This window comes from Encephalitozoon romaleae, chromosome IV (genome assembly GCF_000280035.1).
Source record: "Encephalitozoon romaleae SJ-2008 chromosome IV, complete sequence".
NCBI lineage: Eukaryota > Fungi > Microsporidia > Unikaryonidae > Encephalitozoon > Encephalitozoon romaleae.
In genome coordinates, this window is record NC_024899.1 from 119,725 (window position 1) to 140,373 (window position 20,649).

Consider the following 20,649-nt stretch of genomic DNA (forward strand, 5'->3'; position numbering starts at 1 on the left):
CCTAAGGCCCTAGAATGGCTTTGGTGATTGATACGTTTGAAGTCCCCTCACTGCTTATATCTCGGAAGCTTTTCCGGTCTTTGAAAGTTATGGATATAGAGGAGGTGTCTTTAGAGACAATAGAAGATGTTTTGACGGTGGAAGGGATATACAGCATCCATAAGGAATGCTTTTCATATGACGATATTAGATGGATGAAGTATTACTTCAATGAGGTTGTGGAGGTGTTTGCCAATGTTCAATACATCAACAAGAGTAAGAAGGTTGTGAAGTACTATTCTATAATTCGGGATTTGGATGGGACTGCCATAGACTTGGTGGAGATTAAAGAGAATGAAAACGAAGAGATACATGACAAGACAGCATTTCTTCCTTACATCAAGGCCCAAGGCGAAGAGATTGTTATTTTTCCGGATGATGAGGATTAGCAACAGGCTTATGGATGTGCTCTTGATTGTCTGTTCTAGCTACAAGAAAATTTTTAAGTCGGGACCCTAAGAGAATGCCATCTGATTTAGCATTTCCTACAAGAGAACAAATTGCATCGACCTACAAGAAGGATCGCCTTTATAGGGAAGGAAATGGGTTTTTCATGTATGTCAGGTGTGGAGGATGCAGGCACACGACATGCTGTTATTCGCACTCCCAGACAAACATCTCATGCCCTGGGTGCGGGGATATAATTCTGACATCCTCTGGAGGCCGTGCCGTTGTGTCTCCAAACTGTGAGTTCAAGAGGATCGTAAGGAACATTGATTAAAGACTTTATCTCCACTGTTTTTGTCTTACCTACAGAGGTCAAAGTTGGAAAATTTTTCAAGCCCTGATGGATATCGGGCAAACGCACCTAGGCGGGCTAATATCGAATGCTCAACAGGATGAAAAGGTAAGGTATCACATTGTAGGATCGAAGGTAAGGATGACATGCAACCTTGTCAAGAGCTTGTACGGAAGATCTCACCGGACAAAGCTCATAGTGAATGGATATGGGCAGGTTCTCCTTTCTTCTCAGCCTGGTGTTATTTACGATAATATCAAGATGAACCATCCTCTTGTGAAGTTGCTACAGGATTATGTCAAGAAGATGGATGTTGTTGGAGACGGGGCAACCTTTTTTGTAGTCCTTGTGTCTGAACTAATTCAGGAGACCATAGATATTATTGGGAAGGGTATGAAGCCTACGTACCTTAGCCACATGCTTCGAGAGGTCCATAAGGAAGTCGAGGATCTTACAAAGGGGCTTCGGGTTGAACACATTATTAGATTTGAGGACCGGGAGAGCATATCAAAAGTTCTGAGAGGAATTTTGAAAGACAGTAATCTAGAAAAGATGGTTAGTGAAGGGATATCGCTTACTAGAAGTTTCAATTCCGAAAATATTAGGGTTTGTAAGGTTGCATGCGGATCCGTGGAAGATAGCTATGTTGTCCAAGGAATGGTGTTTAATAGATCGCCTGAAGGAGAAGTGAAGCATGTGTTGAAAGGAAAGACATCTATATACAACTGTCCATTGGATATATCAAGGACTGAGCTGAAGGGAACTGTTCTAATGAGGACGGCCTCTGAGCTTTTGTCTTTCAGTAAGGACGAGAATAAAAGGACTAAGAAGGCGGTGGAGTCCATGGATGGGGATGTTGTGATATGCAGCGGGAAGGGGATAAGATATATCTTGACTTCTTGAATAAGAGTAGGAAGCTTGTTTTCCGGATTACTAGCAAGTATGACTTGAGAAGGATCAGGGAGTTGTTAGGAGGGCATATTTTATCTAGCCTTGGATCACAAAGCGAAGAGTCTATGGGGTTTGTCGAAGAGGTTGTTACTTTCACTGAAGGCATCTGTGAGTATACGAAGTTTATTTCTGGAAGTAAGAAGGTATATACCTTGGTTCTTAAGAATTCTGTGCAAGCAGAATTGGATGAACAAGAGAGAATGGTACAGAAGGCACTGAATGTTTTAAGTAAAAACACTAAGGAAAACAAGATCGACTTAGTTGATGGGGCAGGGAGATTTGAGAAAAGATTGTCAAAGATATTTCTGGAGAGATCTGCTGCTTCAAAGGAGGGAAAGGGTCTTGTATACAAATGCATTGGAAAGGTGCTTGGAGGATTTGGGTCTTCTGATGCAGAAATCTATGATGTGTACAATTCTAAGGTGAAGGCATTGAAGTACTCTATCGAGTTTATCTCCACATTGTTTGAAACCAGCGACTATCTTATCGGAAAGCCTGAGGCTATGAACATTACTCCCAGAAATAACCAGAACTGGGATGAGGATCACTAAAGGAGCCTATGGAGCGGATCCTGTACCTGCACGGTAGTTATGATTAAATCTCTCTTTTAATATGAAGGATGTCTGTAAAAAAGTGATGTCGGGAAAATATTATCCATGGTGTGTGTTGGCAAGATAAAAGGAGAATGGCTACTTTTTATGTATCCGAGGGATGTCCAGTGACCATTGGGGTATATAAGGTGTACCTGAATTCTATAATGTGGTGTGGTTGTAGCACCCGTAATAGGAGGTCTCTTTAGCTCCACTAAAAACAGAGGATATATAAAATGTGGTTCAAAAGATGGGCTCAAAGACTCGAATGTCGACTCGCTCAAGATTTAACAAAGACGAAAAAAAAGTTGTGAAGTTCATTGATTCAACCGAGGAGATAATAAAGCATCTAAATAAAACTGATTCCAATAAAAGATCAAGGCTCAAATTAAGTGGGCATCAGATTGATATCCTGGAGTCCAACTTCAAGATCGACAGCCATCCGAACAGTACCACTAAGAGTCTACTGGCAAACACACTCAGTATACCTTTTAAGAACATACAAATATGGTTCCAGAATAGGAGAGCCAAGGAAAAGATAGCTAGGGATAACTGCAAGAGGAGGAATGGAAGTACAAGGATTGAAGGCAAGGAACATGAGCATGGCAGAATGAACTATCAGGCGATGTGTCCTTTTGACTTTCCTCCCCAAGAAAGATACTTTCTTTGAATCGAAGACACATCTGCGTTATTGTAATTTAATATGGTGATAAGGCCAGAACACTTAGATACATTTAATAACGAGGTAATAAAAAATTTTGTGTCTTTTAAATTTAAGATATGAAACTATTTCCATCTCCGAGATCATTTAAACCTTTAGAAAAAGTGCCCTGCTTTTTGAGTCGCCCGCCTTCAAGTGGAGGACGGGTGCTATATAAAGCAAAAACAAGCCCGCATATTTCTGATCGATGGAACATGCGTCTACATTTTGATATAATATTTCTCATTGATACAGTTAAAAGCTGTATTTTGATGCAGACCCTTAAGATGCTAATTTTGACGAATATAAGTAGGGAAATGAACTTTGAAGCTTCCAAAGTCAACGGGAGAGTTTTTCTGAAGGGAGATTTTGAAGGGATAGAGTACAAGGGGTCTGAATGGAATTCCCCCTGCTACTACTGTGTTGTTGAGTCTTCGAATGGTGTGATTGACTTGGGCAGGGCCGAGGAGGCCAGGATAGTAGTGTTTGAGACTGTTTATGAGACAGGTGTGTCACATAAGAAGACAAGCCTCAAAGAGCTGGCCTTCACCTTCGGAGGGAAAAGACTTGCAGGGTATCACAGAAGAAAGGAAATCGACGGATACTCTAAGAGGGTCTTTACATCGAGCTTTAAGTTCAAGGACCAGATACTTCCACCTATGGATGAAGAGGCAGAATGCCCTAAGAAGAGGTTTGTATTGGAAAGGATGTTCCCAAAGGAGGTGCTATCAAGCTTTGAGGAGATAAAGGTGGATTCTGTGCTGCTACATCCAGATCTAATGGGGCTGAAGCAGAACATGAGCTATAAAACCCACTTTCTACTTGCAGATTGTATAATCAAGCTTATGGAGAAGAAGTATATTACCAATGATTGCTTGAATGATTCTGGATATTCAAGCTTCTTTGCTGTGATAGAAAATGAGGTAGAAAACAAGATGCTGACACCATTATGCAGAGATAAACTTGCTATCCTCTGCTACATATTATTCCTACAAATACAAGGATTCTCTGTTAAATACGAGGTCTTGCCAGACTTCAAGTTTTCAAAGAAAAAGGTTATTTCCATGCACAGGCTGATAGGGTGCTTGTATTATTCGCAATCTGATACCTTTAAGTTGAAGTAGACCACTGTATCTCTCTAACATTTCTTACAGGTTTGGATTCATAGGTTGAAATGTTGCTCTAATCGATATCCCTAGGATGAAGAGCACAGACTTTGAAATGAGGCTTATAGAGAGGTATGGGACTGGGGTGATTCCAAAAGAAGAGGTTGAAAGTATATTGAATGAAGCTGTTGAGAGCAATGTTATAGAGAGAGATGAGATAGGAAAATGGGAGAAGGAAGAGGAATACACGGTTCCAAGGCTACTTCGACTGATGCGGAAATGGAGAACGGATTTCCTAAAGGATTCGTTCAGCATAAATGACATTTCCTGTAAAGACGAGGGTCGCTATGATGATAGATGTCTAGAAGAGAACGAGCTTAGGAAGTTTGAATATAACGAAGACACCAATGCCAATGACTCCTTTATGACAACAGATGAAGCATTCCTTTCTTCCCTTAGAGACAAGACTAGGATAATCACATCAAGAGGGAGTAGTAATGGAAAGAGAATTGTAAGAAATGTTTTAAAGGCATGGGAGGAATATGAAAGACTTCCAACAAAAAAGAGGAGCCGGAAATGGTATTTTCTTGGCCTTTTGGCTGTTCCCATGTATTTCTTCTTATATGTCCAGAAGCCATTCTAATCCTTATTAAAGCCATATTTTTTGCATCCAGCCCATGTACAATGTTATAATACCAACATATAATGAAAGAGAGAATATTAAGGTTCTGCTACGGATGGTTTCAGATGTCATGAAGGAAGAAGGGAAACCGTTCAAAATAATTGTTGTGGATGATAACAGCCCTGATGGCACTCGTGTGGTTGTAGAGTCGATGGGGCTCCCCAACGTGTGTCTTTTATCAAGGAAGAAGAAACTTGGACTCGGAAGTGCATATAGGACAGCCCTCGGGCACTGTGAATACCCATTTACTATTGTGATGGACGGAGATTTATCTCATGATCCCATGTATATCAAGACTATGATTGAGCTTCAAAGGAAAGGGGCCGAGATAGTTGTAGGAAGTCGGTACGCCGAAGGAGGGGGAGTGTATGGGTGGTCTATGAAGAGAAAAATCATAAGCCTGGGTGCAAACAATCTTGCCAGGACATTCCTTAACATAAATGTATCTGACGTTACAGGAAGCTTTCGATTATATAAAACAGAGGCATTCAGAGCATTGGTTGAGAAGTCTGTGTCTACAGGATATTCTTTTCAGATGGAGCTGATGTGCTTGGCAAAGAGACATGGATTTACAATATCTGAGTGTCCAATAGTTTTCCATGATAGAAGAAGAGGAGAGTCGAAGCTGTCTTTGATGGAGATTGTGATGTACTTAAGAACGATAGTCTTGCTGTTTTTCAGTGTCTAATTAAACTGTGGAGCTGTAATGTCTAAGTGTAAGTCTAGGATTCTTGAATCCCTTGGATGAGGATATTGAATGTTGCTGAGAAACCTTCTGTTGCAAGATCGATATCCTCGATTTTGTCGAAAGAGATAAGCGTCCGAAGGGGACTTCACCAGTATTGCCCGAACATTCAGTTTGATCTGGGCGACGAAATGATCTTTACAAGTGTTCTAGGACATCTTCTGTCAAGTGACTTTGAGAGGAAGAGCAGATGGGATGAGATTGATCCGGAGATGCTGTTTACAGAAAGAATAGTCAAATTTGTGCAGCCAGAGTTTGTAAAGATCAAGGAGAACATTGAGAGAGAGGTTTTAAAGTGTGACATGGTGGTTATTTGGACTGACTGTGATAGAGAAGGAGAGAATATTGGAAGACAGATACGAGATATTGTCCTAAAGGTGAAGAATGTTAATGTGAAGCGTGCAAGGTTTTCTGGGATTACCCTGAAGGATATAGAGGAAGCGCTTCGAAACTTAGGAGAGATAAATGAGGCCGAAGCCGAGGCGGTTGACGTGCGTATGGAGTTGGATCTTAGAATAGGGTCTGCATTTACAAGGCTACAGACCCTATCGTTAGGAAAGGTAGGACAAGAGAAAAAGATACTGAGCTTTGGGCCATGTCAAGTGCCTACATTAGGATTTGTAGTGGAAAGAGCCAGGGAAAGAGAAAGCTTTGTCCCTGAGATGTTCTGGACATTGAAGTTCAAGGTTAGGAACAAGAAGCTTGAAGATGAGTTTACATGGAGAAGAGGATCTGTCTTTGACAAGAACTGTGTTATATACTTTCACAAGGGATTGGTTGGAGAGAAGGCCAAGATAGTACTGAAAGAGATGAAAGAAAGAATCAAATACAGGCCGCTTCCGCTCAGAACTGTTGAGCTGCAGAAGAAATGCTCGTCATACTTTAGGCTAAGCGGGCATAAGGTTATGGAGGTTGCTGAAGGACTTTACAACAGAGGGTATATAAGCTATCCTAGGACGGAAACGGATGTATTCGATAAGAAGTTTGATTTCAAATACATACTAAACAAATTAAGCAAGGATTCTAAGGTTGGGGAGTATGCTGAAAGATTAGGGAGAGTGTTTAAATATCCTAGGAATGGAAAGAATAACGACATGGCGCATCTGCCGATATATCCACTGAAGGAAGGAGTCGGGCTTTCTGGGAGTGATAGAGACATTTATGATTTTATATGTAGAAGGTTTCTCGGGTGTATATCGGAGGATGCCAAAGGCCTTGAAACACGATATGAGCTAAAGGTTGGGATGGAGACATTTGATCTAAGCGGAATAAGAGTGGTTGAAAAGAATTACCTTGAAGTGTATTACTATGATAAATGGGACAATAAGGAGGTTAGTGACTTTGTAATGGAAGAGATAGTTTCTGGGGATCTTCATATTTCCGAAGGAAAAACAACTGCTCCGAAATATCTTAGTGAAGCCGAGCTCATAAGCCTTATGGACAAGAACGGAATAGGAACAGATGCAACAATACATGAGCATATTCAAAAGATTCAAGAAAGAGGGTATGCCATCAAAGTTGGGGAGGAGATAAGGCCTTTGGGGCTTGGAATGGCTCTTATTGATGGATATGAAAGGTTTGGATTGAATGTTAGCAAGCCCTCGCTTCGAAAGAATCTAGAGATCAATCTGAAGAGAATATCCCATGGAGAGATAGATGGAAGGAGTGTTGTGTATGAAGGGATTCTGGCCTATAAGGATATATACGTTCTTCTCAAACGAAACATAAAGGAGTTCGTTGGGATTCTCAGAAAGGGCATTGATGAGGATGCAAGCCGAACGAGTCCAGTAGAAAGCAAGGAGACAAAGAAGGGCGTACAGGGGAGAAGAAGCATAGAAGGCAGGAAGAGCAATGGTGTAGGCAAGGCTAGTAGCAAAGAGAAAGGTATAAAAAGAATGGAATGTGATTGCAAAGCGGAGGCCAAAGTTCTAAAGGTTAAGAAGGGAGATAATGCTGGGAAAGAGTTCTACAGCTGTGGAAGGACCCCAAAGAGCTGTTATTTCTTCCAATGGTGTGAGTGTGAGGGATCCCGAAAAGATGAAGAGGTGAAGTGCTTCTGTGGGTTTGAGCCCCAGCTACTTGTTGCAAATACAGAAAACAATAGAGGAAGGAAGTTCTACAAATGCAAGAAGGCATACAAACCTTGTAAGTTCTTTCAATGGGAGAGTTGAGAGCTTCTCCTTTAACAACATTTGCATTCCCCTTTTAAGGTTCAATCTGGTCACAAGCCCTCCTTTTAAAGTATAAAAGTTCTCTACAGGAGAATATGAATGCCTGAAGCAACCATTCTGTCTGAGGCTCTTCCGCAAGTAAGACCACAGCAGGGATCTGAGACTAAGGAGTCTTCTTCAAAGGAGGTTCTACCTAAGGACATGCCTGTTGTGAATGTTAAGGATATTATGATGTATGCAGAGAATATGGAGAAGTTAGAAAGCAAAAAACTAATTCCTTATGTTGTTTACTTGGACGAGCAGTTCAAAGAGATTGTACAGAAGAGAAGAAAGGATGCCAAGGTTGTTCTTATACTATATATAGTTGTCATGTCTATACTTGTTATTGGGTTATTTGTGTGCGGGATAAAACTCTTTGGGTACCTGATGGGGAAGGAATGAGTTTTGGACTCTACAAGAATGGCGTCCAAATATGGGATTAAATGGATTATTTTGAATTGTTTGTTAGGGTGGGGGATATCCCTTTTGATGTATGTTGTAGGAGACGTCACCACGGGTGTTGTTGATATAGGGAGTGAGACGGTTAAGATTGGATATTCAGATGGGCTCCTACCGACGGTATTTTGCTCCAGTATGACATGGAAAAATGAATATGTGCCGCCTGTGACTAGATCTGTTGTCAGTGACGTTGGATCTTATCTTAGAATCCTAAGTGACCATGTGCCAGGAGATGCGCAGTCTTTAGTGATTTCCGAGAACACAATGGAGGCAGGAGGAGTGAAGAAGGAGATTCTAGGGTATCTTATGGAAGGACGATTGTGCGAGTCTGTCTTGTTTGTCAGAAGTGGGATTCTCGATGCATTTTCATATGGAAAGACAACCGGTGTAGTTGTCAATCTTGGAGGAGGGTCAAGCCAGATCTGCAGTGTTGTTGATGGGCTTATTACGTGCAGAAGACAGATAGATGTCGGAGGAATGGATTTGACGTTGGAATTCATGAGAATCCTAGAAAGCTTTGGGTCTGACCTAGGGAAATTCATTGATGTAAAGAATGGTGAGACTTTATATGAAAGGAGAGTGGAGTTTGAGAAGAAAGAGTTTTCCAGGCATGTAAAAGAAAGTGTCCTGAGGTTAAGAAGTGAAGAAGCGAATGGAAGGTATGTGTTACCCGACGGAAAGGAGATTGATGCTGAGGAATATTGTAAGGCAATGGAAATCAAGCTAGGAGGAGTTATAAAGATGATAGTTGAGGTTATTGAATCGAATGGGATGGAGATACGATCTGTTCTAAGCGGAAATATATTAGTCGGAGGAGGATGCGGAGGAATTGGGGGGATTGACAGTTTTATTTGTGATGAGATTGGCAAGGAACGGGGTAGATGGAAAGTGAAAGTGAGCGTTGAAAGAAGTCGATTTAGCACATTCCAAGGAGGGTGTGTGATTGGTTCTATGGGAAGTGCAAGAAGTTTTCATATTGGGGTTAGAGACTATGAGGAGTACGGAGAAAGTATTTTGGATAGAAAGAAATGCGAATGGATTGTAGAAGCTGTGTGATTTATTCGAATAAAACCCAAGCATGGAATCTCAAGGTTTTTGAACTCTATTTTGTACTTTAAAAAATATAAAAAATTTTTACATGCTTACCCCCTAAATGGCTACAAAGGTTGAGGATGACAATAAACCACGTCTGAATGTTTGCTTTATAGGGCATGTGGACTCTGGAAAGAGTACTACTGTGGGGATGCTTTCACACCAGATGGGAGTAATTGATAAGAGAGAGTTGGAGAAGTACGAGAAAGAAGCAGCCATGAATAACAAGGATACGTTTTATCTTGCATACTTGACAGATAAGACCGAAGCCGAGAGGAAGAGAGGAATTACGATTACAACTACACTTGTTACTCTCCCTACAGAAAAGTTCAACGTTAACATTCTTGATTGCCCTGGGCACAAGGACTTTGTGAAGAACATGGTAACTGGTGCATCTCAAGCTGATGTTGCGGTGGTGATTGTCCCTGCATCTGGGTTTGAGTCATGCATTGGGGTTGGAGGGATGTTGAAGACACATATTATGATTTCTGGAATCCTTGGATGTGAGAAGTTGATTATATGTGTCAACAAGATGGACATGATTTCTGAGGACAAGAGAAAGGAGAAGTTCAAAGAGGTGTCTGACGAGATGCTTAGGATTGTCACGAGAAGCCACAAGGATAAGAATCCTATTATTCTCCCGATATCTGGGCTTATGGGGCTCAACCTTACTAAGAAGGGAGATAGTTTCAAGTGGTTTGAGGGATGGAGGGAGAAGGAAGGAGCGCAAGCTATATATACGCTTGAGGAGGCTCTTGACTACCAGGATGTCCCCAAGAGACATAATGATAAGCCTCTGAGAATGCCAATTACCAAGGTCTGCTCTATTTCAGGTGTCGGTAAGATCTTTACTGGGCGTGTGGAGTATGGTACCATTACACCAAACCTTAAGATTTCTATTCAGCCTGCAGGAGTGGTTGGAGAAATCAGATCTGTTGAAATCCACAACAAGCCAAGGTCTATGATTCCATGTGGAGAAAACTGTGGAGTTGCGCTCAAGGGGGGTGTTACGGGAGACCTTAGTAAGGTGGATGCAGGACATGTGATCTCTGCTAACGATGAGAACAAAGCCATAGCATACCCTGGAGCAAAGGTAAAAATCATTGTTGTTGAAAAACCGAATGGGATGGAAGTAGGATACACTCCACAGATTAACTTCGGAATCTGCCGCTCCCCAGCAAGAGTTGCCAAAATTCTTTCCAAAGTAGTTAAAAAAAAAGGCCATGAAAACCCAGAGAAAATTATAAATGGGGAGGCATTTATTGGAATTGTTGTCTTCCAGAAGCCACTGGTTATTGACAAGATGGAAAGGTTCCAGAACTTATCAAAGTTTGCTCTTATGGATAGCAACGGTGTTGTGGCTATTGGAAACGTTATGGAGCCTCTTACCCGTGAGCAACTTCTTGAGGATTACGAGATTGATATAGCTGAAGACCCTAAGGCAGCCAAAAAGGCTTCTAAGAAGAAGGCATGAGTAATCTTTCTTCCTAAGAAAGAAGTAACTCCATTAAACTTCTTTTATTAATTCTTCATTCTTCTTAAAGCTTTGCAAAGGAAATGCCTTAGTTCTTCTGAGGTTTTGCTGAAGAAAGCTTCCATTTCGATTTTTTTATTGGTCTTCTTCAGGAATAGTAGATCGCTGGCTAGATCCTTGAATTTCATGAGTTTATCTATCATTTTCAAGTCATGGTCGCTCAGCTCTAAAAAACCACCTTCCCATTTATTTCTCTCAAGGGCGTCTTCTACACACACTCCGATCCTTGTAATAGTCTCAACCCTTGTATCTGGATCCATCCTACTTCCATGCTTGTAAATGCAAAAAATGTGAATACCAAATGGATCAAAGTCAAAGAATCCTGAGATAGTTGTCTTGTTCTCTATCATTTTCAGTAGTAGCATTGTGTTTTTACAGGGATATCCTCTTCCGCAGACAAGCAATACTCCTTCAAGACATCTTTCTCTTCCAATCTCAGAGGCTATTCGCTGCAATATTGTATCCTTCTCAACAACTAAAACTTTTTTATAATCGCAGAGTACTTCTTTTACCTTTGACATATCTGGAATGAGCTGTGGTGTGTTCTCCGGTGAGCATATCTCCATTGCACTGAGGCTGCCGCATTTAATGAAAGTTAGCCTCCCAATAAAGGTTCCTTTAAGAGTATTCCTCACACCAAGCTCATATTTTGAGACCCGAAGCTCCGAAGCAATGCTAGATATCATCCTTTTGACAGTGGTTTGTGTTCTGAATACATTTACATCCATATAAAAGATCTCTCTTTCGTTTCTGGAAATTCCAGACTCTTGCATCTCAATAATTATCTCATGGAGTCTGATTCTCACCACAAGAGTTCTTGACTTGAGATCCGTTAGAAGCTTCAGTGTGCTATATCTTAGCGATTTGGATATTTTGGTGGAGGTAGATGTCATTGGTAGCATAAATCTGGAATAATGAATCCCTGTGCCTGCATGATATACACTAAAGAGGTATACGAGAGTGTCAAGAAGCTCCTTGGGGATTTATGCATGGCACAGAGCAGAGATGCAGGAGTGGCATACCGCGTGTCCAAATACAAATCAAAGGATCCAGTGTTCCTGGTGGAAGGAAATGGAGGAGAGATGTATTTGATGGAAGACGGCGCTTTTGAGCTTGAGTCTAGAGGGTTTGATATTGAAGTACCAAAGGAGAAGGAAGTTACTGTCGTGTTTTTTAGATTCAGCACTAAAAGCCCAGCGAGGAATATGACGGCAGACAAGCCATTTTCTGACGGGCATTATATGGAAGTGGATGCAGGGCCTGTAACATGGGATGGAAGAAGAATAGGAACTCTGATCACATCCAGGATTCCACAAAGTTTGTATGCACTATCGAGCGTATTGAGAAGATTCATTCGGATTAATGGCGAGGAGAATAGGAATGAAACATTCGAAAGATCGCTTGTGAATTCCCTTAGCTCAAACAAAATTTTGTAAACCTTCTCACCAGGGTTTTATTTTGCACCGTTGATTTTTTTGAGGAGAAGGTCATATTTCTAGAATCTATTAATTTGATTAGCCTGGTAGATGGTTGGGTTGCATGATAGATCAATGATCTAAAGCGTAAATAATAAATAATAAATAATAAATAATGAGGTATCAACACTTCTGTAGGAAAATAATGCTTCTGCTTCTTGTGATTATTGGAATGGGGATTTGCAAGGAAAATGCTGTAATCCTGATTCTTTGTAGGAACAGTGACAAGAACGGAATAACAGAAACGATAAAGAACTTTGAGGAGATGTTTAACAAAAACTTTGGGTATCCGTACGTGTTCCTGAATGACGAGGAGTTTACCGAAGACTTCAAGAAATCCATAAAGGGCATTACATCTAGCAGTGTTGAATTTGGAAAGCTTGATCCTGAAGAATGGGAGGTTCCACCATGGATAGATATGGAAAAAGCAAAACAAGGAATGAAGAACTTGGAAGAAAGAAAGATTATTTATGGAGGGTCTCTGTCATATAGGAAGATGTGTAGATTCTTTTCAGGGTTCTTTTATAAGAACAAGCTGGTTCAGAAGTATGACTATTATTGGAGGATAGAACCAGATGTGAAGTTTCTATGCCAGATAGAGTACGACCCATTTACATATCTGAGGGAAAACAACAAACAATATGGATTTGTGATATCTCTTGTCGAGTTCATGGAGACGATTCCTAGCCTTTTTGGAGAAGCGATAAAATTTGCAACAAAGAATCTAAATCTAATAAAGAAGGCCAATGGAAATAGATTCATACTGAACAAGGACGGATCGTATAACGGATGTCACTTCTGGTCGAATTTTGAGATAGCAAACTTTGGTTTTTTCAGAAGTGAGACATATCAAAAGTATTTTGATTGGTTAGATAGAGCTGGAGGCTTTTTCTATGAGAGGTGGGGAGATGCGCCTGTGCATAGCATTGCAGCATCTCTTTTTTTGGATAAGGACGAGATCCATTTTTTCAGTGATATAGGATACGAGCACCCTCCGTTCCGCCACTGCCCAAGGGAGGCATCGATGAAATCGAAGTGCAAGTGCAGCATCACGGATTCGATGGATATATCTTCGAACACATGCCTGGGGATGTACATAAAATCTCTTTTGTGATGGAAGAGCCTGAAAGTATACTCAGAAATAATAAAATTGGTGGAAAGATATTTTTGGTTTATTTTTGTCCCGATAGAAAGATGGATTCTGAGAAAGAAGCCTTGAGGGAAAAGAAAAGGATGTTGAAAGAAGAAAAGAGGAAACAGAAGCTTGAGAAGTTTCTGGCAAAGAAGACACAAGAGGTCAGTGTTTCGAAGCCCAAGAGAGATTACAAAGGAGATGGATATGATCCACTAGAGGTTGAAAGTAAGTGGTACAGGTATTGGGAGGAGAAGGGACTTTTCAAGCCTGTTGAGGGAGGGCCGAAGTACATCATTCCAATCCCTCCGCCGAATGTGACGGGGAACCTCCATATAGGACATGCGATGATGGTTTCCATTCAAGACACTCTGTGCAGATACAAAAGGATGTGTGGGTACGAAGTTTTGTACATTCCTGGGACAGACCATGCCGGAATAGCAACTCAAAATGTTGTGTCTAAGCAAATGGAGAAGGAGGGGATCCGTGTAGATAGGGAGATGTTTCTGAAGAAGGCCTGGGAATGGAAGGGCAAGCATGGATCGAGAATATATGAGCAATTCAAGAGGCTAGGGACAAGTGTGGATTTTAGCAGAGAAAGGTTTACATTGGATCCCGGGATGAATGAAGCTGTTGTTGATGCATTTGTAAGTCTATATGAGAAGGGACTTATATACCGGGAGTTGAAGATTGTGAATTGGTGTGGAAAGTTATCGACAACTATAAGCGACCTGGAGGTGAACCATGAAGAAGTGATGCCGAACACGTATCTACAAGTAGATGGAGGAAAGTATGAGTTTGGAGTGATTTATCACTTCAGATACCCGGTAACTACTGATAAAGAGTTTTCTGGGGACTACCTGTCTCTACCCACCATTGAGGTTGCAACAACAAGGCCGGAAACCATTCTTGGAGATACTGGAATATGTGTAAATAGGAAGGACAGAAGATTCAGTCCTGAGGGAATAAGAGAAATCTTTGGGGATGTACCATGTGAATGCAATATTTATGGAGTGAATCCATTGACTAGGGAAGTGATTCCTGTAATTTTCGACGACTATGCGGATATGAGTTTTGGGACGGGGATAGTGAAGATAACACCTGCACACGATGCAAATGACTTTGATGTATCCAAAAGGCACAATCTCGCTTGCAAGGCTGTGCTTGATGAGCAAAACAAGGTGATTTCTGAAGGGGAGTTTAAAGGGATGAAGAGATTTGAGGCAAGAAAGGCGGTTGTCTCAAAGCTTAAGGACATTGGCTTATTTATTGAAAAGAAAGGGTATTCTCAAGTGATTCCAAGATGTTCAAGGTCTAATGACATTATAGAGCCCATTATCAAAAGTCAGTGGTGGCTGAATTGTAAGGAAATGGCCAAGAGAGCCATAGAAGCTGTTGTTGATGGGAAGATCAGGATATTGCCGGAGGGGGCTGAAAGGCAATGGTATAGATGGCTTGAAAACATCAGGGATTGGTGCTTGTCTAGACAGTTGTGGTGGGGACATCGGATACCCGCTTATAGAACACCAGAAGGGAGATGGTATGTCGGAAGGTCCAAGATGGATGCATTTTCAAAGATGAAGAGCGAATGTTTGGAATCTTCATGCAATCTTGATGAGTTCTGTCAAGACGAAGACGTCCTGGACACTTGGTTTTCCTCTGGACTATGGCCATTTGCGATTTTAGGATGGCCTAAGAAGACAGACGATTTTTTGAGATACTATCCCAATACCTTGTTGGAAACTGGGAGCGACATCCTTTTCTTCTGGGTTGCAAGAATGGTGATGCTAGGACTTGAGCTAACAGTAAAGGCACCTTTTAGCCAAGTTTTTCTTCATGGAATAGTAAGGGATGCACATGGAAGAAAGATGAGCAAAAGCCTTGGAAATGTCATTGATCCAATTTTTGTGATTGATGGATGCTCTCTTGAAAATCTTATTTCAACAATGAGAAGTGGTAATCTTGATGAGAAGGAGATGAAGAGGGCGGAGGCAGCTCTGCGGCAAGACTTCCCAAACGGAATACCTAGATGCGGGGCTGATGCACTCAGGTTCACCTTACTTTCCTATACCTCTGGAATGAAAGATGTCAATCTTGATGTACTCAGGGTAGAAGGATACCGAAGATTCTGCAATAAGATATGGAATGCTCATAAATTTGTAAAGATGATGGTAGATGAAATAATGGATGGGAGTAGTCAAGAGGCTGTATATAAGAAGAAGTATGAAAAATACATCCTTTCCTCCAATGATCTTGTAACTCCTTCTGGACAGGGGCCTATTGAATGGATCCTTAAGAAAAGGAACGAGGCTATTGAGACAATACGAAGAATGCTCGACTCGTTTAACTTTATGGCTGCCACACAGGCAATTCACCAATTCTTTATCTATGATCTATGTGATGTTTTCATCGAGGTTGTCAAGAAGAACAGGGACGAAAGATATATTAGTACATTGCTAAGTGTATTTATAGATTCGATGAAGATGCTTCATCCATTCATGCCATTCATCACGGAGGAGGTGTTTTCGAACTATTCTAATGATTCTATTTCTGTTTCATCATATCCTAAGGTGGATGGATCTGAGCATGAAAACAAATTTTCTATGACTCTCCAGATAGTAAAGTATATAAGGGCAAAAGCAGAGTCTAATGGATGGAGTAAGGTTTCAGTGGAGATTGTTCCTGGAGAAGATGTCTGTTCTAATGACCTAGGTTTTATATCCTTACTATGCAAGAAGATTACTGAGTTCAAGACGACGGACGATGCTGAGGCTGATGAGCATGAGAAAATCGGGGGTTCAAGGGTGTTTGTGAGACAAGCAGAACGAATAGGAACTGATAAGTAAATGAATAAAGCCTTTTAATTTAACTTCTTAGTTGAATGGGTTGAAACCAGAAAGTCCCTTCCCCTTCGATAATACTCTTGTACATCACGTGGGCAACTGAGAATCCATCTATCCAAGGACACACGTATCTCACCAAAAACACTTCTCATTGATGGATTGTTGAAGTATTGTTGCCTCACCATAGCAATAAACGCCGTGAAAGTGACAAGACTTGACTTTCTAAGGAATATCATTAAAAAGGAAAGAGGGACAGTAAGAGCCTCTGTGAACAAGGCTAGCCTCCCGAGGGAAACATGATATGCAGACAGAGAAACACATGCTGGGTATATGACCGTTCTTTCGAAAATCTTCTTGTTGGACAGTACAAAAGAGCTGAGATGGTATATCGACAAAAGATAAAATGGAAGGAGAAGAATCTCGTGAGGGAATGTGAGGAACACCATAATGCAGTAGATGTTCGGTTGCGACAAGATCTCTCCTATGGACGAGAAATGTGGAAGTAGGGAGATTGAATATGATGATATCAAGCACAGAATGTTGACAAAGTTTGGCAGTGGGTATATCGGAATTCGGATCAGATGAAGCGTGATATATAGTGTGTAATTTGCTCCAAACAGCATGTTTAATAGCATCCATGTTTTTTTAGTAGAGCTTAGCTGTGGCATTTCTCTTAGAAGGGTTAGGGGATCAAATGGTATTTAGATGGAGAAGCCTGAAGTGTTTCATGTGATGTATTAAATAACACGAGGTTACACTGTAATAGTTGAAACAATTATGAGGATATAAGTCTATCTGTAAGAAAAACCTGGGAAATGATAACTGTCAGAGAAGCTCTGAACCAAGCTATAGATGAGGAGATGGAAAGAGACGAAAGAGTATTTGTTCTTGGAGAAGAGGTAGGAGTATCCGGAGGAAACAATGAGGTTACCAAAGGATTGTATGAGAAGTACGGGAAATGGAGGGTCTTGGATACGCCTATAAGTGAGATGGGATTCACAGGCCTGGCTGTTGGGGCCTCTTACCTTGGCCTTAGACCAATAGTTGAATTTATGACGTGGAATTTTGCATTGCAGTCCATTGATCACATAATCAACTCATGTGCAAAGACGCTGTATATGTCTGGCGGAAAGATTAGTTGTCCTGTTGTATTCAGAGGGCCTAATGGATTCAATCCAGGGTATGCAGCCCAGCACACACAAGACTTCTGCAATTATTATGGAGCTGTTCCTGGGCTCAAGGTTGTTGCTCCGTGTACAGCTAGAGACCACAAAGGGCTACTGAAATGTGCAATAAGAGATGACAACCCTGTTGTGTTTCTAGAAAATGAGACACTTTATAATGATATTTATGATGATATAGAAGAAGGATACATTCAGCCATTGGACAGGGCTGTTATTGAGGTTGAGGGTAATGACATTACTCTTATTGGGATTTCTCTCTCTGTGAAGGTATGCATGGAGGCTGCAGAAGCACTGAAAGATGTGGGGATTTCTTGTGAGGTAATCAACCTTGTATCAATCAGACCTATAGATAAAAAAACACTGTTGAGCTCTGCCAAGAAGACAAAACATGTATTTGTGGTTGACTTTTCCTGGCCATCATTTAGTGTTGCTTCGGAGGTCTCTGCAATAATACATGAACAATGTTTTGGGGACCTGGCGGTGCCTGTTCAAAGAATAAATGGAGAAGATGTTCCAACACCCTACTCGGAAGAAGTGGAAAGAATGGCGTTCCCAACATACTTGGACGTTGTGAGCTCTGTCATAAATATTTACAAAAATGGCAGAGAGCGATAAAATAAATCTTTAATTTTTCTCTAAAGAAGCTCCTCGAACTCAACCAATCCACTGCCTCCGTCATTGGCAGCAAATGTATCATCATTTATCTCTCCATCCTCCTTCAGTATCTTGATTTCCTTTGGCATATATTTCCTATCGATGTCAGCTCTTTTCTCATCACCATCTCTGACACGCAGAAGAACTATGTCGCCTGGTATCATTCTAACCCGCCTGTAATCTCTCCCACGGACCTTTGCAGTCCTGTAAATCCCGTCAGAACAGCTTACCTTAAACTGCCCTTGGCCAAGAGGACATATTATTTGCCCATATACAGTCCCCTCTTCCTCTGCAAATACCAAGGCTCGGTCGTTAGTAAATCTTCCTTTCCTTCCTTTCATCCACCCCTGGAATCCATAGCAATTTTATCACACGCAACACTAGAAAGTCCGCAAGGCCTATAGGAACCTAGGCGGATGAGGCTTTAATTATACCAATCGATACCATGTAATCAGTTAGGTTTTCAGTTGCAATCCTTCGATGGCTTATACAATTTTTCTCATCAATGGACATGCTTTTGAGAGAAGCTTTAAACTCGTCTGGAATAAAAATCCCATCAAGTTCTGCCGAGCCTTCCTCCTTAGACTCCATAATCGTGCCTTTAATCTCTCCTGAAAATGCCTTCTTGGCAATCTGTCCGTCTTTGTAGTGAGCAATTCCCAAAGTATAAGATACTGTTGCATTGTTATCCTCCACCTTCTTTAGAATCTCTAATATTTTTTGGGAGCCTATCTTAAGGAAATCTTTGATGTAGACACCAGGAAACCCACACAGGCTATCAAGGAAAACTCCTGTATCATCAACAATCACCGCGTCTTCCTTGCTTATAAGTGCCATTACTTGGTCCAGCTTGTTATGGACTACTCTCTCTTGGGATGCCTGAATTTCAACCATTGAAACGTTCATGTGGACTATATCTGTATTAAAAGGCCTTCTGACCTCCTTCAGTTTCTTTAAATTAGTTGTTGCAAAGTAAATCCTTCCCATATTGATGTTTAAGGGCTCACCAAATCCTTTTATCCTCCTCTCTCTATCTTGAAAACGAGGAGACACTTCATACAAGAAAGGAAATGAGCCTATAGCCTGAATTAATGGAGAGTAATTTGGCTAAAAGCCAATTTGGAAAAGCCTGTTAAATAAGGGTCCTTCCTTTTATGGTAGCCAGCTCCGCCTTTAAAATCGAAAAATGGCTAACCCTAAATGAAAGGTGGCTTAAGCGTTAAGTCTGCGATAGTAACAATGGTAACGTCGATGATGGGAACTGGAATTAATTACATGCCCTATGCATTTAAAAGTGTTGGATATGCCAGAGGGATTCTTCTGATAAACGGCGTTGGTATATTGACGTTTTTTTCTCTGTATGCAATTTCTATTGCAGCAAATATGTCCAAGGACCCAAGTCCAACCTATTCATCGCTATCAACACGAATTTCAAAATACCTCAAAATTTTAGTAGATTTATCTATATTTAGTTCATGTTTTGGTGTGAATATTGTCTTCTATAGATATCTTACAGGGCTTATCACAGTGATGTTCCCAATGAATAGGTATGTTGACCCTGAGGTGTGGAGGAAGATAATTGTTGGAGTCCTTGCTGTTCCCTTTCTTCTGTTATCGCTAAAAAAGGATTTATCTAGCCTTAAGGTGACATCTTATATAACTGTTGCTTCTGTAACCTACCTTGCAATGTTGATGGGAGGGTATTACTTATTCATTGGGGAAAGATGTGTGGAAGAGCCTGCCCGGAAATTTGAATCCCAGTTTTCGAGCGGTATTTCCTGCTTTATGCTTGCATTGTCGTGCCAGGCAAATATGGTCAAGACATACACGGAGCTGGAGCACAAATCCCCAGGCAACATCATCAAGGTTGCAATGGGGGCTTCATTTCTTGGAACTCTCATTTATGGAAGTGTTGGGCTCTGTGGGTATTTTGTATTTGGGAATACCATAGAAAGTTCGATAATTGATATATTAATCAATCCTAAAGCCGGAATTAATGTATATCTTATGAATAGCACCATTGACAAGTATGCTTTATCTTCGAAGATAGCTTGTATTGGAGCAATGCTTGTCCTGTTTGGGGCATTTCCCGTTCAAATGAACCCATTGGCTGGGATACCTCTCAGCTACTTCATCCAAGAAGGACGAAACACAGACCTGATAAGGAAAAAGGTGGTCTTTGTACTGATGCTTATGTTTTTATTCCTGGGGATGATGGAAAAGCTTAATATTGATACTGTATTGCAAATGGTAGGAGCCACTGCAATCAACCTGGTATCATTTACTTATCCTTCCATTTACTACCTATATTTCAGAAAGAGGATGGATCTTATGTCTATCCTGTCTATTGCCGTGATTATTGGCAGTATATTATCGATGATTTACATGTCATATAACATAATATATCCATAATGATTTATATTTAAATTAATCTCTAGAAGGTGCTTTGGTAGTATTTCGTAGCTTTTTAGGAGGGTTGATGAATTTAATTAAATTTTTGTTGAGCTGAGTGAG

The 20,649-nt window shown here is 40.9% G+C and overlaps 21 protein-coding genes across 21 annotated transcripts; 17 read left to right on the top strand and 4 right to left on the bottom strand.

Moving 5' to 3' along the window:
- Positions 1 to 14: 14 nt before the first annotated feature.
- Positions 15 to 428, top strand: EROM_040970 (hypothetical protein; the record flags this gene model as incomplete). The annotated part of the gene is made up of 1 exon (XM_009266086.1): positions 15 to 428. The coding sequence occupies one exon, from the start codon at positions 15 to 17 to the stop codon at positions 426 to 428; it is 414 nt and encodes a 137-aa protein (XP_009264361.1).
- Positions 429 to 502: 74 nt separating this feature from the next.
- On the top strand, positions 503 to 760 carry EROM_040980 (40S ribosomal protein S27; the record flags this gene model as incomplete). The annotated part of the gene is made up of 1 exon (XM_009266087.1): positions 503 to 760. One exon carries the CDS (start codon positions 503 to 505, stop codon positions 758 to 760), a length of 258 nt encoding a protein of 85 aa, XP_009264362.1.
- A 66-nt stretch (positions 761 to 826) lies between these two features.
- Positions 827 to 1,681, top strand: EROM_040990 (T complex protein 1 theta subunit; the record flags this gene model as incomplete). Its single annotated transcript, XM_009266088.1, has 1 exon — positions 827 to 1,681. One exon carries the CDS (start codon positions 827 to 829, stop codon positions 1,679 to 1,681), a length of 855 nt encoding a protein of 284 aa, XP_009264363.1.
- On the top strand, positions 1,642 to 2,280 carry EROM_041000 (T complex protein 1 theta subunit; the record flags this gene model as incomplete). Its single annotated transcript, XM_009266089.1, has 1 exon — positions 1,642 to 2,280. The coding sequence occupies one exon, from the start codon at positions 1,642 to 1,644 to the stop codon at positions 2,278 to 2,280; it is 639 nt and encodes a 212-aa protein (XP_009264364.1).
- Positions 2,281 to 2,587: 307 nt separating this feature from the next.
- Positions 2,588 to 2,989, top strand: EROM_041010 (homeobox domain-containing protein; the record flags this gene model as incomplete). The annotated part of the gene is made up of 1 exon (XM_009266090.1): positions 2,588 to 2,989. One exon carries the CDS (start codon positions 2,588 to 2,590, stop codon positions 2,987 to 2,989), a length of 402 nt encoding a protein of 133 aa, XP_009264365.1.
- A 317-nt stretch (positions 2,990 to 3,306) lies between these two features.
- Positions 3,307 to 4,143, top strand: EROM_041020 (hypothetical protein; the record flags this gene model as incomplete). Its single annotated transcript, XM_009266091.1, has 1 exon — positions 3,307 to 4,143. The coding sequence occupies one exon, from the start codon at positions 3,307 to 3,309 to the stop codon at positions 4,141 to 4,143; it is 837 nt and encodes a 278-aa protein (XP_009264366.1).
- Positions 4,144 to 4,219: 76 nt separating this feature from the next.
- EROM_041030 (hypothetical protein) lies at positions 4,220 to 4,768 on the top strand (the record flags this gene model as incomplete). The annotated part of the gene is made up of 1 exon (XM_009266092.1): positions 4,220 to 4,768. The coding sequence occupies one exon, from the start codon at positions 4,220 to 4,222 to the stop codon at positions 4,766 to 4,768; it is 549 nt and encodes a 182-aa protein (XP_009264367.1).
- Positions 4,769 to 4,802: 34 nt separating this feature from the next.
- EROM_041040 (dolichol-phosphate mannosyltransferase) lies at positions 4,803 to 5,495 on the top strand (the record flags this gene model as incomplete). Its single annotated transcript, XM_009266093.1, has 1 exon — positions 4,803 to 5,495. One exon carries the CDS (start codon positions 4,803 to 4,805, stop codon positions 5,493 to 5,495), a length of 693 nt encoding a protein of 230 aa, XP_009264368.1.
- Positions 5,496 to 5,854: 359 nt separating this feature from the next.
- On the top strand, positions 5,855 to 7,723 carry EROM_041050 (DNA topoisomerase II; the record flags this gene model as incomplete). The annotated part of the gene is made up of 1 exon (XM_009266094.1): positions 5,855 to 7,723. One exon carries the CDS (start codon positions 5,855 to 5,857, stop codon positions 7,721 to 7,723), a length of 1,869 nt encoding a protein of 622 aa, XP_009264369.1.
- A 99-nt stretch (positions 7,724 to 7,822) lies between these two features.
- Positions 7,823 to 8,164, top strand: EROM_041060 (hypothetical protein; the record flags this gene model as incomplete). Its single annotated transcript, XM_009266095.1, has 1 exon — positions 7,823 to 8,164. The coding sequence occupies one exon, from the start codon at positions 7,823 to 7,825 to the stop codon at positions 8,162 to 8,164; it is 342 nt and encodes a 113-aa protein (XP_009264370.1).
- An 87-nt stretch (positions 8,165 to 8,251) lies between these two features.
- On the top strand, positions 8,252 to 9,277 carry EROM_041070 (actin-like protein; the record flags this gene model as incomplete). The annotated part of the gene is made up of 1 exon (XM_009266096.1): positions 8,252 to 9,277. The coding sequence occupies one exon, from the start codon at positions 8,252 to 8,254 to the stop codon at positions 9,275 to 9,277; it is 1,026 nt and encodes a 341-aa protein (XP_009264371.1).
- A 97-nt stretch (positions 9,278 to 9,374) lies between these two features.
- Positions 9,375 to 10,787, top strand: EROM_041080 (translation elongation factor EF-1 alpha; the record flags this gene model as incomplete). The annotated part of the gene is made up of 1 exon (XM_009266097.1): positions 9,375 to 10,787. The coding sequence occupies one exon, from the start codon at positions 9,375 to 9,377 to the stop codon at positions 10,785 to 10,787; it is 1,413 nt and encodes a 470-aa protein (XP_009264372.1).
- Positions 10,788 to 10,834: 47 nt separating this feature from the next.
- On the bottom strand, positions 10,835 to 11,740 carry EROM_041090 (DNA topoisomerase VI subunit A; the record flags this gene model as incomplete). Its single annotated transcript, XM_009266098.1, has 1 exon — positions 10,835 to 11,740. One exon carries the CDS (start codon positions 11,738 to 11,740, stop codon positions 10,835 to 10,837), a length of 906 nt encoding a protein of 301 aa, XP_009264373.1.
- A 39-nt stretch (positions 11,741 to 11,779) lies between these two features.
- Positions 11,780 to 12,283, top strand: EROM_041100 (putative UDP-Gal beta GlcNAC beta 1,4 galactosyltransferase-like protein; the record flags this gene model as incomplete). Its single annotated transcript, XM_009266099.1, has 1 exon — positions 11,780 to 12,283. The coding sequence occupies one exon, from the start codon at positions 11,780 to 11,782 to the stop codon at positions 12,281 to 12,283; it is 504 nt and encodes a 167-aa protein (XP_009264374.1).
- A 184-nt stretch (positions 12,284 to 12,467) lies between these two features.
- On the top strand, positions 12,468 to 13,436 carry EROM_041110 (KTR mannosyltransferase; the record flags this gene model as incomplete). The annotated part of the gene is made up of 1 exon (XM_009266100.1): positions 12,468 to 13,436. The coding sequence occupies one exon, from the start codon at positions 12,468 to 12,470 to the stop codon at positions 13,434 to 13,436; it is 969 nt and encodes a 322-aa protein (XP_009264375.1).
- An 80-nt stretch (positions 13,437 to 13,516) lies between these two features.
- Positions 13,517 to 16,300, top strand: EROM_041120 (valyl-tRNA synthetase; the record flags this gene model as incomplete). The annotated part of the gene is made up of 1 exon (XM_009266101.1): positions 13,517 to 16,300. The coding sequence occupies one exon, from the start codon at positions 13,517 to 13,519 to the stop codon at positions 16,298 to 16,300; it is 2,784 nt and encodes a 927-aa protein (XP_009264376.1).
- A 14-nt stretch (positions 16,301 to 16,314) lies between these two features.
- Positions 16,315 to 16,965, bottom strand: EROM_041140 (hypothetical protein; the record flags this gene model as incomplete). The annotated part of the gene is made up of 1 exon (XM_009266102.1): positions 16,315 to 16,965. One exon carries the CDS (start codon positions 16,963 to 16,965, stop codon positions 16,315 to 16,317), a length of 651 nt encoding a protein of 216 aa, XP_009264377.1.
- Positions 16,966 to 17,112: 147 nt separating this feature from the next.
- EROM_041150 (pyruvate dehydrogenase subunit beta) lies at positions 17,113 to 18,096 on the top strand (the record flags this gene model as incomplete). Its single annotated transcript, XM_009266103.1, has 1 exon — positions 17,113 to 18,096. The coding sequence occupies one exon, from the start codon at positions 17,113 to 17,115 to the stop codon at positions 18,094 to 18,096; it is 984 nt and encodes a 327-aa protein (XP_009264378.1).
- A 20-nt stretch (positions 18,097 to 18,116) lies between these two features.
- EROM_041160 (eukaryotic translation initiation factor IF1A) lies at positions 18,117 to 18,476 on the bottom strand (the record flags this gene model as incomplete). Its single annotated transcript, XM_009266104.1, has 1 exon — positions 18,117 to 18,476. One exon carries the CDS (start codon positions 18,474 to 18,476, stop codon positions 18,117 to 18,119), a length of 360 nt encoding a protein of 119 aa, XP_009264379.1.
- A 67-nt stretch (positions 18,477 to 18,543) lies between these two features.
- On the bottom strand, positions 18,544 to 19,122 carry EROM_041170 (Ham1 nucleoside triphosphatase; the record flags this gene model as incomplete). Its single annotated transcript, XM_009266105.1, has 1 exon — positions 18,544 to 19,122. The coding sequence occupies one exon, from the start codon at positions 19,120 to 19,122 to the stop codon at positions 18,544 to 18,546; it is 579 nt and encodes a 192-aa protein (XP_009264380.1).
- Positions 19,123 to 19,335: 213 nt separating this feature from the next.
- On the top strand, positions 19,336 to 20,547 carry EROM_041180 (amino acid permease; the record flags this gene model as incomplete). The annotated part of the gene is made up of 1 exon (XM_009266106.1): positions 19,336 to 20,547. One exon carries the CDS (start codon positions 19,336 to 19,338, stop codon positions 20,545 to 20,547), a length of 1,212 nt encoding a protein of 403 aa, XP_009264381.1.
- Positions 20,548 to 20,649: the final 102 nt, after the last annotated feature.